Source organism: Carassius carassius, chromosome 44, assembly GCF_963082965.1.
Source record: "Carassius carassius chromosome 44, fCarCar2.1, whole genome shotgun sequence".
Classification (NCBI taxonomy): domain Eukaryota; kingdom Metazoa; phylum Chordata; class Actinopteri; order Cypriniformes; family Cyprinidae; genus Carassius; species Carassius carassius.
This window is the reverse complement of record NC_081798.1, coordinates 14,812,498-14,824,763: the sequence shown is the minus strand read 5'-3', so window position 1 is coordinate 14,824,763 and position 12,266 is coordinate 14,812,498. Positions and strand designations below refer to the sequence as shown.

The following is a 12,266-nucleotide window of genomic DNA, read 5'->3' as shown; positions in this document are numbered from 1 at the left end:
GACTGCTATGGTGGAAACTGTACTACTGTATTCTTGACAAATAAAAAAATTCTTAAACTTTACTGGGCCAAATAAACAGCCTTTTCAGACACACAACTGAGTGACATCATTTTTGTATAAATGATGAAAAAACAATAAATCAGTTTCATAATGTAAACACTGGCAGCTTTTTTACTCCCCTCTATGCCTGGATTATCATAGTTTTAAAAATGAAATAATTGTTTCTAGGTGCACTTTCATAGTTTTTAAATGACTGAAGTCTCGGTCTTGAAAAAGGATAAAACATTATAATCTGTACATATAAATTTGAACTTAAAAAATGAATCACTTGCTCGGTCAAGAGAATCGTTATTTTTCTTGACTTTTATTTTGAAACACACCGGCGTTGACGTCACGTGGTCGCTGTCGCTGCCTCCATGCTGGAGTTGATGTAAAGGCCGTGTGGACTGGTCATTGTGCCGGTGTTTGAGATTCATTGATCGGATAAGCGGCGATTAAACGGATCTGTCAGCAGACATGTCGTACTGCAAGCAGGAAGGTATGCCTGAACTGACTCGGACCGTTTAATCCCATTATATACCCATCTTTCACTGTCGTTTAGCGGTGCAGCTAATGCTCATGCCCTTAAAAGTCACTCTCACCAGCCATGCTTAGTGCTGTCAGTGAGTTATTAGAATATATTTATGAGCAGCAAATTATTTTTATTTTTCAGATGTGGTTGAATGTGTGGTGTTATATTGTTGTGAGTTTAGTTATGAATTACTGATTATTGGTTAAACAACAGATACAAATTATAGTTAACCACCCGCTTCCGGTAGTGCTCAATAAAATATCATAACTTACATACCTAACGTTAGTGTAATTTAATACGTTTTCCACGAGTCCTATATCTGATTTATTTTGATGTAGTTCCTCAACTATCATAGCCATGTTGTGTCACACTACATGAAGCAGGTGCCTGCAAGTTCATAACCCGGGCAGTTCATAACCTAAAGTCCAACAGAAGGTTTTTTTTTTTTTTTTTTTTTAAATATGAACACATTCTGAGTTATATATAATGTAATATGAACCTAAACACAGAATATTGCAACAGTTTGTATGTTAGATTAATTTAAATCTATTAATAAAAAAATGTTTTAGTTCATTTTCATTCAGTTCATGGCACAGAGCTTGTACATTGACATTGATTGCAGGGGTTTAAGACCATTTTAAATGATGCTTCTGATAGACTTGCTTTGGACGAATGATTTTGAGTTTTGTCTGCCCACCAACAGTGCTATTATTTTAATATGTAATATATGTATTTTCTTTTTATATATATTCATTTTTCATTAAAAATTTTAGTTTGCTCTAAATATTTTGTGATGTTTGTCATTTGTAGTAGTTTTTGTTTTTAATATTTCCATTTAGCTTTAATAGTAGGGGTGCACGATATATATCAACCAATGATTAATGCGCAAATGAATGGTGATAATGAACGTGGATTTGCGCAGCTTGTCAGTTAACAACGGCTCCGTGTAGTAACAGCTGCTGACTAGATACATTAATCATCGGCCGATATATATCGTGCACCCCTGTTTAATAGTTAATTACATTATTATTATTATTGTTTTTGTTGTACTTAAACACATTTCAGTTAATTGCTAAGTCAACATTTGTATATTTAATTGATCATTTCATATTTATTTTTAATTTGAGCTTTAATTCGGTTGCATAATCTTTGTGTTATTTTTGTTTTTAACAATAATAACACTGGTCTAGTGGTCAGTTAATATAAATAACACTGGTCTAGTGGTCAGTTAATATATGAATTAGTGGCTGGTTGTTTAATCCCCCCTAAAACATTTTAGTATAACGTCCTTCTTGTCTCCCACTAGGTAAAGATCGCATCATATTTGTCACCAAGGAGGATCATGAAGCACCTAGTAACGCTGAGCTTATCGAAGATGATCCGAATGATCCATATGAGGATCACGGTAAGTTTTTGAACTAATAAAGTTTTTGAACTAGTAAAGAATCATCATGAAGTTTAGTAAGAAATATGCCTTGTGTCTAGGATACTCATTTTTACACTCATTTCATTTGATCCTACAGGTCTTATTCTCCCTAATGGTGATATAAACTGGAACTGCCCATGTTTGGGGGGTATGGCCAGTGGCCCTTGTGGACAGCAGTTCAAGGACGCCTTTTCTTGTTTCCATTATAGTAAAGAGGAAGTAAAGGGTTCAGATTGTGTGGAAAACTTCCGGAGTATGCAGGAGTGTATGCAGAAGTACCCTGAGCTCTACCCTCAGGAAGATGACAATGACAGCGCCCCCTCTGGTGGGGCGGATACTGCACCCACTGACTCTGTCCCTACATCCCCTCCTGATTCCACACCAGTAACCACAGAAAACCCAGCAGCTAGCTAATATTATTTTGGCTTCAATCCCTTCACACCTCCCAGCAAAGACCGCTCCACTTTTGAGTATGAAGAGATAATATCTAACTATGCCACTGGATCGATGCTCTCCACCTGACTGCAGGAAACCCATTAATGTCAAGTTTTGTGAATCAAATATTTGAATGACATTAACATGCACTTAAGGGACCTATGAAGAAAAGAGGATCTGTGTGAATGGCAGGTCGACTTGCACTTGGCCTGTGAAACATTAGCTGCCATTTGAACCGTCCGGCTTTGTATTTTCTGGTTATCATTTGCTCCACAATCTAAGCTTAGCTTGTTTGACTTGTGTGCTACAACAGATCAAAGGCCAGTTGGCATTGGGGATCGAATATAAAAAACAAATCAACATTTCATGTGCTGTTTTGTTGTAGAACATGATAAAACAGTTTTATGATGAAGAAATAATCTGTTGCAAATGTGTTGGAAAGCATGTAGCCCTAAGGTTGCACACAAAGTACAAACATTAGGGGTGTGAGTAATTAACCAGTGACTTACTCATCATCTGCTGATAAAAATACATAATTTGTTGATGTTAAACGATTATAATGGCAAAACAACACATTATAAAAGAGTAGACCTTCTGTTTAGTAAGAACTGTTCCAAAGAGTAATAGGTTTCGTTCAAGTGAAGTATCTTAACACTGAGGGCTGTTTCTAAAACCATTTTTAACACATGCTAATAATAAACCGTGTTATAAATTGTGCTTATTCATATATTCAGTCAATGACATTAGTTTATCCAAGATTGACTGTTTTGAGTTTGACATGTCATTCAAAGCCTTAATGTGAATTATCTTACTTTGATGAAACAAGAAACATGATCTTTTCATCTGTGATGTATCTGTTTCTGAAAAGTCTTTTAATAAAATAAAGGATACGGAGTTCAAATCATGCATAAACACTAGGAGAATTTAAATCAGACTGGACCTTAGTAGCTTTTAATTTTTCAATTGTGTGATGTTCAAATATATTTTTCAAAAACACTTGACTGAAATGTATTAAGAGAAGCAAATAAAATGAGTGTGAATGAATCGCAAAAATGTCTATGGATTCACTGACTTGTGTTTATCATCTTCAAGAAACTAATTTTTGAAGATGATAATCTAGAAACTACAGAGAAATGAGTACAGAAACAGTTCATTCAGTCTTATGAATGCCATATCCATGTTGTTCCATGTCCGCAAGGCAACAGCCACCAAGATAAAAGAGTTATTTTTAAGAGCCTTGCCCAAGAAGTGCTGTATGACAATTGCAGTTATTTGAAGTGGCTATTCAGTGCACGTTGCCATGCGATTTCTCCATGAATCTTGTTTCTGGTAATTACCCTCATTCCATTTCAGTTGCATCCGGCGATCACGGTCCATTTAGGATCCGGCTGCCAGCTTTGATATAGTGAGGGCTTTCAAGTTTGGGCAGTGTTGAGCTACGGTACATTTGGGTAATGTCACGCTCATAAGCAGCCCTGATGCAGTGCTTCTGTGACCTGAAAGCCCAGGATGGGGGTCCAGGGGACTACTAGACTCTGCATGGTGACCAGTAGCCGTCCTGAGTCAACATCTTCTGGACCTGCCAGTAGATAATTCCCACCTAAAGATGGAGACACAAAAGTCACTTCTCTAATGGCGAACTTCACTAAATCAAAGTCATGAGCCAAATAGTTGTTGGGTGCTGTACCTGGGTTGAGAATGGGACAGGTGCAGCCACGGCTGGTCCAGGAGAGCGGATAGAGACTGTGCGTGCCCTGGGAGAGGGGCAGTTTTCCAGAACGAAACACCTTCCTCACCTTCACCAGGACAACTGCATGTGAGCCTTTATCATGAGCTGACAGCACGCTGACTTTGATCACTATGAACGCCACAAACAGTCAATTCTATCATTAGATTTAAATGTTTAGACAGTAAGTGTTAACCGAAACGATTCGTAGCATGAATTGAAATGATTCAACACAATATAAAGCCTCACCGTATCCGTGTTTCATCTTGCAAAGATCTGACACGCTTTTCAGTTTCTTTTCCTTACAGCTGCACTTCCCTGTAAAGAATTAACAAGAAACATTTCAGAGGTTCTTTTTACCGCAAATTCTCATTATTGCACTTAGCATGAATATTTGATTTTTAAGTCAACAGAAGAGACGGACGACAGTGGGTGAGTGTTTTGCTTAATACTTTGTTTAGAGATGTTATTACATTATTACTTTCTGCTAGGAAAGAATATTTCATTGTTTACATATTTCTACTTTATGTTTTTGTTGTAGTTTGTATTTTTGATTGCACTTACTGGTAATTATAATAACTGCTGTCAGCTAAGGAGCCTGTGTTATTGGTATTGCTCTTTCTGCACTTAAGTGTGAACTGTAGTTTCAATTTGATCAATTGGACTGCTATAGGCTATTAGCTGTGCTAATTAGAAGGCGGCCACAGCTGTTTTCACTGTAGTCTCTTAGAGACTGTGAATTTCTTTGAAGTGTTTAGCCTCCATGTGTGATGACCGATGAGTGTAAAGACAACTGACTTTTTCTGTCCTCTCTTTTCCACCTCTATCATGTGTTTCCAAAACATTCCCCTTGTCTCTCAACAACGCTCCGCAATCACACGCAGATGGCAACACAATCTTGCTGACCTGCATCCTATCTCTACATCATCTACTGCATCTCTTTCTTTCTCTGTGGGTGTCTGGAATTGTCAGTCAGCTGTCAACAAAGCAGACTTCATTTCTGCTTTTTATTTACAATCCACACTCAGCATCTTGGGCTTGACTGAGACCTGGATTGGTCCAGAAGACCCCAGCTGCTCTAGATAACATTTTCTCTTTCTCTCACACCCCCGTCAGTTTGGCCGGGGTCGGGGCACTGGTCTGCTCATTTCAAACAATGGAAATACTCAACCCACTCTGCCCTTTGCAATTATAACTCATCTGAATCTCATGCAATTACTGTAAGAGCTCCTGTAAAACTCCAGGTTGTGGTAATTTCCCGCCCTCCTGGGCACATTTAAACTACATTTTGCTACCTGTGTGCCATCGTTTACTTTTAGATGAAACCTAAACTACCTTCCACCCTCCCATCTTTCCTCCGTAGTAATCCTCCTCTCTACCCTCACCAATCCATTTCTCATATCTGGATGTGAATGCAGCAACTGAAACTTTATGCTCTACTTTAACTTCAGTTCTAGACAATATTTCTCATATATTTTGCATAATTATCTCAGCCTTACAGGTGAAAGAACCACATAAAAAGCCATGTTTTTGAAAAGCCGCCTCTTGAAGTCACATTTTGTGCTGTGGTTTCCCACGTTTAACAATAGCTGATGTTAGTGTGGAATGTTTTGTTCCTGTAGTCAGCTCACCTGTATAGTACAGCGCTGAGACGGCCAGTTCTTTAGGCCACACCCTCTCGTCCTCTTGAGGTTTAAAGTGGGACAGTTCAGGAATTTTCCCACCAACTGGTACATTGTAAAGCTTGATACCGCCTTTGCTGTCAAAGGAAAATGATACAACAACAAAAATCTATTAAAAAATCCCCAGCAGGTATGCAATTATAATTGACCTATTAAGTCACTAAAACCATATATTTACATCTGATATCACAAATAGTACATTTAGAAAGAACTAAAAATGTAGTCTGACCTGTCTAGGCAATGACCTGTGATGGGATCACAGGTCAAAGGGCACACACAAGATTTGCAGCCCTCCTCTCCAAAGCCCCAGTACCCTGGTAGACAGTGGCTGCAGGTGGTGCCGCCCACACCAGCTTTACAGTGGCACTGTCCACTTCTAGGATGGCACCATGGTGTCCCGCTGTCGGAATGTACTGGCACTGAACCAACTGGGTCACACCAGCATCCTGAGCCAAGGAAAAATATCTTTGGTCATCGGCGCATTAGCTCTATCCACTGCTTTTGAGTCACTTTAGGGATCGTGTCACTCTGCTACCAGTAGGAGGCAATAAAAGAATAAATGATTGCATGGTTAACCAAGTTCTGAGTGGCTGCTAGGACAATGATGGGTGGTTACTGTATCATATTGACCATCAATGTGCTTTAATAAAATAAGTACATTCTGGGATCAGTTGGGAATAATTATTTGAGGCCAGAACCCTTAGAGATCTCACTGTCCTTTTCTATTTGTTCCTTCCTTTCTTTCTAGCGGTCTTACGTGTGCAAGCATGTGGGGAGTTGAGGGGTCTGGCAGGGTGACGGTGGTATCCAGGGCGACAGCGCTGGCACCGGCGGCCCACAGTGTTATGCTGGCAGTTGTCACAGATGCCCCCGCTACTGCCCCCTGTGGACAACCACACTCGCTGGGAGAAGTGGCAGCTCTCTGCGTGGCCGTGACATTCACACTCTTCAGCGACAAAGAAAGAGAACACAAAGTGAAAAAGTTAGGGACAGAAAGTGCTTGTAAAAGCTTTTTGCATTCCTGTGGCTCAGTGGTAGAGCATTGCGTTAGCAGCACAAAAGGTTGTGGGTTCGATTCCCAGGGAACACACGTACTGGTAAAATTAAAAAAAAAAAAAATGTATAGCCTGAATGCACTGTATAAGTCGCTTTGGACAAAAGCGTCTACTAAATGCATACATGTAAATGCAAAACAGTGTATCTTATTGGATGAGAAAAAAAATTGGATAGTACAAAACAAATTCCAATATTACACAATATATAATTAAAAGCTGTATAAATAACTTGTTTTTCTAAATTAACATTGTCCAACCGTGACACCAGCAGGTAAAGTTACAGCACGTATACGCATCTCTTTTGCCTCCCCTGAGCCCACTGAGTCTTAACAGACCCCCTAAAGCATGCTGTGAGTTTGGTGGGGGGTAATAGAGAATGTACGGGGGAAAGTCATGTGAAAGGAGGCAATAGCTACAATGCAATATGATTGGATAAGACTGGTTATGATCGGCTGGTATTGGTTCATGCGATAAATCCCGCATCTTGTGTTTAAGAGCATTCTACATTCGTGAATCAGTCTGAATGAACAATATAATGGGAAGACTCTTTTAAAAAAGTAAGTAAACAATTCAAACACTTATAATATTTATATATATAATATAATATATAATATAATATTTTCCATACTATGGAAGTCAATGGGAACCTAGCTAGCAACATTCTTAAAAATATGTAATGTTCATCAGCAGAAAGAAACTCATAAAGGTTTGGAACAACCTGAGGGTGAGTAAATAGTTTTTTGTGGTTTTAGATATACATGGGATCCTTCCTGCATTAGAAAGTGCCATTAATTATGACGTGATAAAAAGATCTTTCATAGCGCAATTTCAATAGTCATGGATTAAAGGAATTTAAGGCTGAATCAACCCATACAGTAAATGCACTCACTCTGGCATGGGTTGCTCTCCCCGCTGCTTCCGTTGGCTGCTCTCCAGAGCAGGTCGTTGTAGAGCGGGGCACACCTCTCGCAGTGCTCGCCCACTGTGTGGTGGGTACACACACACTTGCCAGACACCTGCACTCCAGATGAATGATTCACTTTCAGTTGCTGCCCATTCAAGCCTCACAAAGCCTTATAAAAAATACATATAACAGCCTTCTCCTAAATACTGGGTGAGGTCACATACACCCTCAAGTATGCAGAAGAGGAAACAAGTTCCTTCAGACAATCACTCTGTCATTTAAATGTGGCTGTGCTTAGATGTGCTTAGTCTAAACACTTAGATTCCACACACTTACCACATTACTAGGTTGCAGGCTGTCTTGTCCTTCATTTTCAGGAAGGCAATGTTCAGCATGGCCATGGCACAAACACGTCCCTTTAGCCAGAAGAGAGTACACAGCAAATGGGGTTGAATCCAGAGGATCAGAAGTTGGTGTCGGAGCAGTCAGTGTCCTGTTGTGAATTGTGGGTAAAGAGGAAGGGTTTGACTGTTCTGGGACACTTCGCTGGACCTTTGAGATGGGACACTGTTGAGATTTTAAAAGCTGGATTCGTAAGTTAGTCACTGTCAGACGGGACAGCGCCTCAGGACTGTAGGGATCAAGAATCCCACTTCCTAATCCTATGGACCTGAATATGATCTAGAAAACAATTAGAAGCAAATCATTATGAATGATCGTATTTATAGGTATAATACACCCAAAAATTTCTTCAATTCTGTCATCATTTGCTCCCCCTCGTGACTCTCGTTCTTCCATGGAACACAAAAAAATATAATTTGAAAAATGTTGCAGTCCCGTCTACTCTATAGTTTGGATAAAACACACTATGGAAGTCAATGGGATTGTGTTGACACCATTGTGTTTTTATGTTACACCGAAAAAAATAAATGCAGTGGAATGACATCTGGGGGAGCAAATGATGACATGATTTTCATCTTTGGGTGAACTGTAAATTTTAAAATGTATTAGAGAGATAGGCTATAAACAATTTTGATTTAAATAGTTGTACTCAAATTTGTATGTTGATTGCCACAAAAATGACAGAACTTACATACTTCTAGGGCTGGATGAAATGACCAAAATCTTATTTCGTGACAACGATATATATCTCCACATAGCTATTTTTTTATTAGAAATATTAGAATAAGAAATAAAAGCATATTACAAACACAACAGATCAAATAAATATGAAACAAACTTTAAAGTTTTTCATCTATAGGTTTATGCAGTATATTATGATGTAGGGGTGCTCCGATCACGATCGGCCGATCGTTATGCACATCTAGTCGGTAAAGCCGGTTCTCTAATCAGCGGTAAATCCCATCAGGTGCGTGATTTCACATAGAGCAGCTGTTACTACACAGAGCCATTGTTAACTGAGAAGATGCGCCAATCCACGTTAATTTTCAGCGTTTATTTGCGCATCTTCTCATTTAACAACGGCTCTGTGTAGTAACAGCTGCTCTATGTGAAACCACGCACCTGAGGGAATTTACCGCTGATTAGCGAACCGGCTTTACTGATGAGATGCGCATTAACGATCGGCCGATCGTGATCGGAGCACCCCTATTATGATGCAGTAGGCTATATAATATTACAGAAATGAAATAAAGTGTATAAATAAAACACTGCATAGTCTTCACTGTATCAATCAAACATGAACTGATTCTTATTAAAGATCCAAAAGTGATTCAGTCGAGTTCAGTGAGTGATTAACATTAATAATGACATACTGCTGTCCCTTTAAGCCCAACTTCATGGATCAGACATACTGATACACATTCGGTTTTCACCCAACTGTTTATGTTTAAGACATGGCCATTTTGACATAACTGTGTGCATATTTGACCATGCAAGCACAATAAAACCCTAAAGAGATCTGTTTTCGCAATCTCATGCAATCTGACAGGGGCTTTCAGTGTTTGGGGCTTTTCGGCTGTGTGTCAGTTAGAGCAAGCAGCAGATTGAGTTCACATTCACTGCTTATTGCACTTTATAACTCAAGTGCATCCCACTCTTTATTTTCTCATTCATGCATGTTTCTCTATCAATCAAAGGCGTATATAACTTTTAAGTAGTATTGTGTTACGCAAATATATTTGCATACTTTGGAAAACACAATATAGCAAAATCTCTAACACTTTAGACACTTTATTCCACGGTAACAATATATAGAGTCATACTGCATAGCCCTATATGCTTTACATTTACACATACTGCAATGCTGCAGAATTGGAATGTACAAAAGAGAAAGATGTTTTGTGATGCTTATTTCCTTCCTTACCTCTCCTCTGCTGCACGGGACCACATTCGAATATCTGGAAGTGCAGAGAGATCCTGGTTGACTTCCATCATCAGGAAGCCCGAACATCTCAGTGCAGTTCCTGGCAAACAGCTTTAGTGTCTCCCAGGTCTGGCCAAAGTCCTGCGAGCGCTCCAACCTCATAGCAGCAGGACGTGGGGAACGGAATAACAACACAACGTGACTCATGCAGAACTGTGTCTCCAAGTCAAGACGGATTTCTTCCTGTTCTCCAGTGGCAGCCGCTGAGCCCCACCAGGTATCTGGATGAATAAACGGGTCATCGGCCATGAGGGCAGGAGGATGGAGCTCTGCTAGACAGCGTGGCTGGGTTGGAAGGCAGGAAGAGCTATTAGTGCAGCAGCTAGTCAGCGTGAAAAGGGTCCTGCCACTGGCCAAGTTACCCATAGGAGGGCTGCAAGCACGGCCAACACATCTGGACTCTGGAACAGAGGAAACACGCACATGCATTCACAAACAGATCCAGAGAAACTTTCATGCTGATGATTTGAAATGCACCATTTTCGAACACCGAACGCCTGTAAACACTAGTCAGGTTCTGGCATGTCACAGCACAATGTTTGACAACCTGAGCCTTTAATGAACCTCACAAAGAGCTTTCACAGAACCAAAAACAAGCGTGTGATTTCTCCTGCAAACGTTTCAGCACTGCAACGGTTGTAAGATATAACAACAAAAGTGAAAGAATTAAAAATTTTAATAGTAAAATAGTAAAAAAAAATTTAATGCATCAATTGGGCACTAACTTGTTATCCAAATGTGAAATTAATTACACAGCTTAAACCTTAAATAAACATGAACAAAAAAAGTTTCTCACTCTAAGTTGCATTTGACAACTTTATTATTACAAGTAGAAATCTGGCTATTTTAGTGACTCTTCCCACAAATTGCAAACACAGTATTTGTTTCTTTAGACATCTGTTAAAAATCATTTAACAATTAAATTAGTTAGTTATGGGGAAACATATGAATACAGGTTTATAGATAGATAGATAGATAGATAGATAGATAGATAGATAGATAGATAGATAGATAGATAGATAGATAGATAGATAGATAGATAGTTTTCTATCACTTACCTGTGAAGCCTTGCAGGAATCCAGGAAATAAGATCACTGCGCACTTTAGTATCACCATTACAAACTGAGGACTCCAAAGAGTCATGTTTACTCTGGATGTAAAGGCAGTTAGTTATCCAGTTACAACAGATAAACCATCATGTCCCAGTGCATTTTCAGTTTGGAGAGATCTCCTTCACTGTCTGTTTGGAAACAGAGTTTTCTTGACAAGCTGCATGAAATCCAGCTGCTGGTAATGCATTTTCAGAGCAAGTCAGTGAGAAAGAGTTTCTGCTATTGGTGATGCACCTGTCCGAGCGGCACGCGGTTCATTCCCTTAACATTGTTGTTTTTGCGCATTCAGGTGAAAAGGACACTATTGCCCTTTAGACATGACTGCCCTTTCCAACGGAAGGTAAAAGAGTGATAAAAACGCATAGGTTGCTTTGGTAATAGCAGCGTGTCGCTTCTATTATTAACGCGCAGCGTTTGTTCAAGCTTCTTAGAGCAGTGCACAGATGCGTGACTGTGATCCACTGGCCTGTCTATGAATCATTGAACGGATCGAAAAAGAGCTCTCTTCTGCCCCACAGTGGAATTATACATTAGTACAGTTCCCTGCAGACATCAAACAAGTGATCTTGATTACATTTTATTTACGGTACCAGACATGATTATCGCTATGATTCATGCCACTGAACGTCCTATATCTGAAGGAAGCGTCCTGTGAAATCAAAAAATTATAGAAAAGGGACACATAGCCTACATAGTAATTATTATTTTTTTATTTCTTTATTATTTTATCTATTTCAAACAAAAGGTTTAGTTAGTTAATATTTAAATAAAAATGAAAATGTTTTCAGAATATATTCACCCTCATGCTATTCCAAAGACATTTTCTCATCTTTCATCCGTGGGACGCAAAAGGAAACATTCATCAAAATGTCCACACTGCTTTTTTCCAAACAGTGAAACAGGAAATAAAAATATTTTGTAAAAGTTTGATTTGACCACATTAATATGTAGTATAATAATACTCGAGTG

At 39.2% G+C, this 12,266-nt stretch overlaps 2 protein-coding genes across 2 annotated transcripts; one reads left to right on the top strand and one right to left on the bottom strand.

Moving 5' to 3' along the window:
- Nucleotides 1-386: 386 nt before the first annotated feature.
- Nucleotides 387-2,851, top strand: chchd4a (coiled-coil-helix-coiled-coil-helix domain containing 4a). Its single transcript, XM_059537591.1, has 3 exons — nucleotides 387-538; nucleotides 1,878-1,976; nucleotides 2,095-2,851. The coding sequence occupies exons 1-3, from the start codon at nucleotides 517-519 to the stop codon at nucleotides 2,409-2,411; spliced, it is 438 nt and encodes a 145-aa protein (XP_059393574.1). The 5' UTR covers nucleotides 387-516; the 3' UTR covers nucleotides 2,412-2,851.
- A 436-nt stretch (nucleotides 2,852-3,287) lies between these two features.
- Nucleotides 3,288-11,767, bottom strand: si:dkey-202e22.2 (netrin-4). The gene is made up of 10 exons (XM_059537590.1): nucleotides 11,244-11,767; nucleotides 10,126-10,586; nucleotides 8,136-8,480; nucleotides 7,785-7,911; nucleotides 6,598-6,786; nucleotides 6,070-6,286; nucleotides 5,790-5,917; nucleotides 4,408-4,476; nucleotides 4,120-4,290; nucleotides 3,288-4,032 (listed from the first exon to the last, which is right to left on the bottom strand). Exons 1-10 carry the CDS (start codon nucleotides 11,326-11,328, stop codon nucleotides 3,896-3,898), a joined length of 1,929 nt encoding a protein of 642 aa, XP_059393573.1. The 5' UTR covers nucleotides 11,329-11,767; the 3' UTR covers nucleotides 3,288-3,895.
- Between the last annotated feature and the right edge of the window lie 499 nt (nucleotides 11,768-12,266).

What these genes read in the sequence shown, in the direction of transcription:
- chchd4a (XM_059537591.1), top strand. Translation starts at nt 517, where the DNA reads ATGTCGTACTGCAAGCAGGAAG. An exon ending in GTCGTACTGCAAGCAGGAAG is followed by an intron (nt 539 to 1,877) that starts GTATGCCTGAAC and finishes GTCTCCCACTAG; the next exon opens with GTAAAGATCGCATCATATTT. An exon ending in TGATCCATATGAGGATCACG is followed by an intron (nt 1,977 to 2,094) that starts GTAAGTTTTTGA and finishes TTGATCCTACAG; the next exon opens with GTCTTATTCTCCCTAATGGT.
- si:dkey-202e22.2 (XM_059537590.1), bottom strand. Translation starts at nt 11,328, where the DNA reads ATGACTCTTTGGAGTCCTCAGTTTGTAATGGTGATACTAAAGTGCGCA. An exon ending in ATTCCTGCAAGGCTTCACAG is followed by an intron (nt 10,587 to 11,243) that starts GTAAGTGATAGA and finishes CCTCTGTTCCAG; the next exon opens with AGTCCAGATGTGTTGGCCGT. An exon ending in CTCCCCACATGCTTGCACAC is followed by an intron (nt 6,287 to 6,597) that starts GTAAGACCGCTA and finishes TCCTTGGCTCAG; the next exon opens with GATGCTGGTGTGACCCAGTT.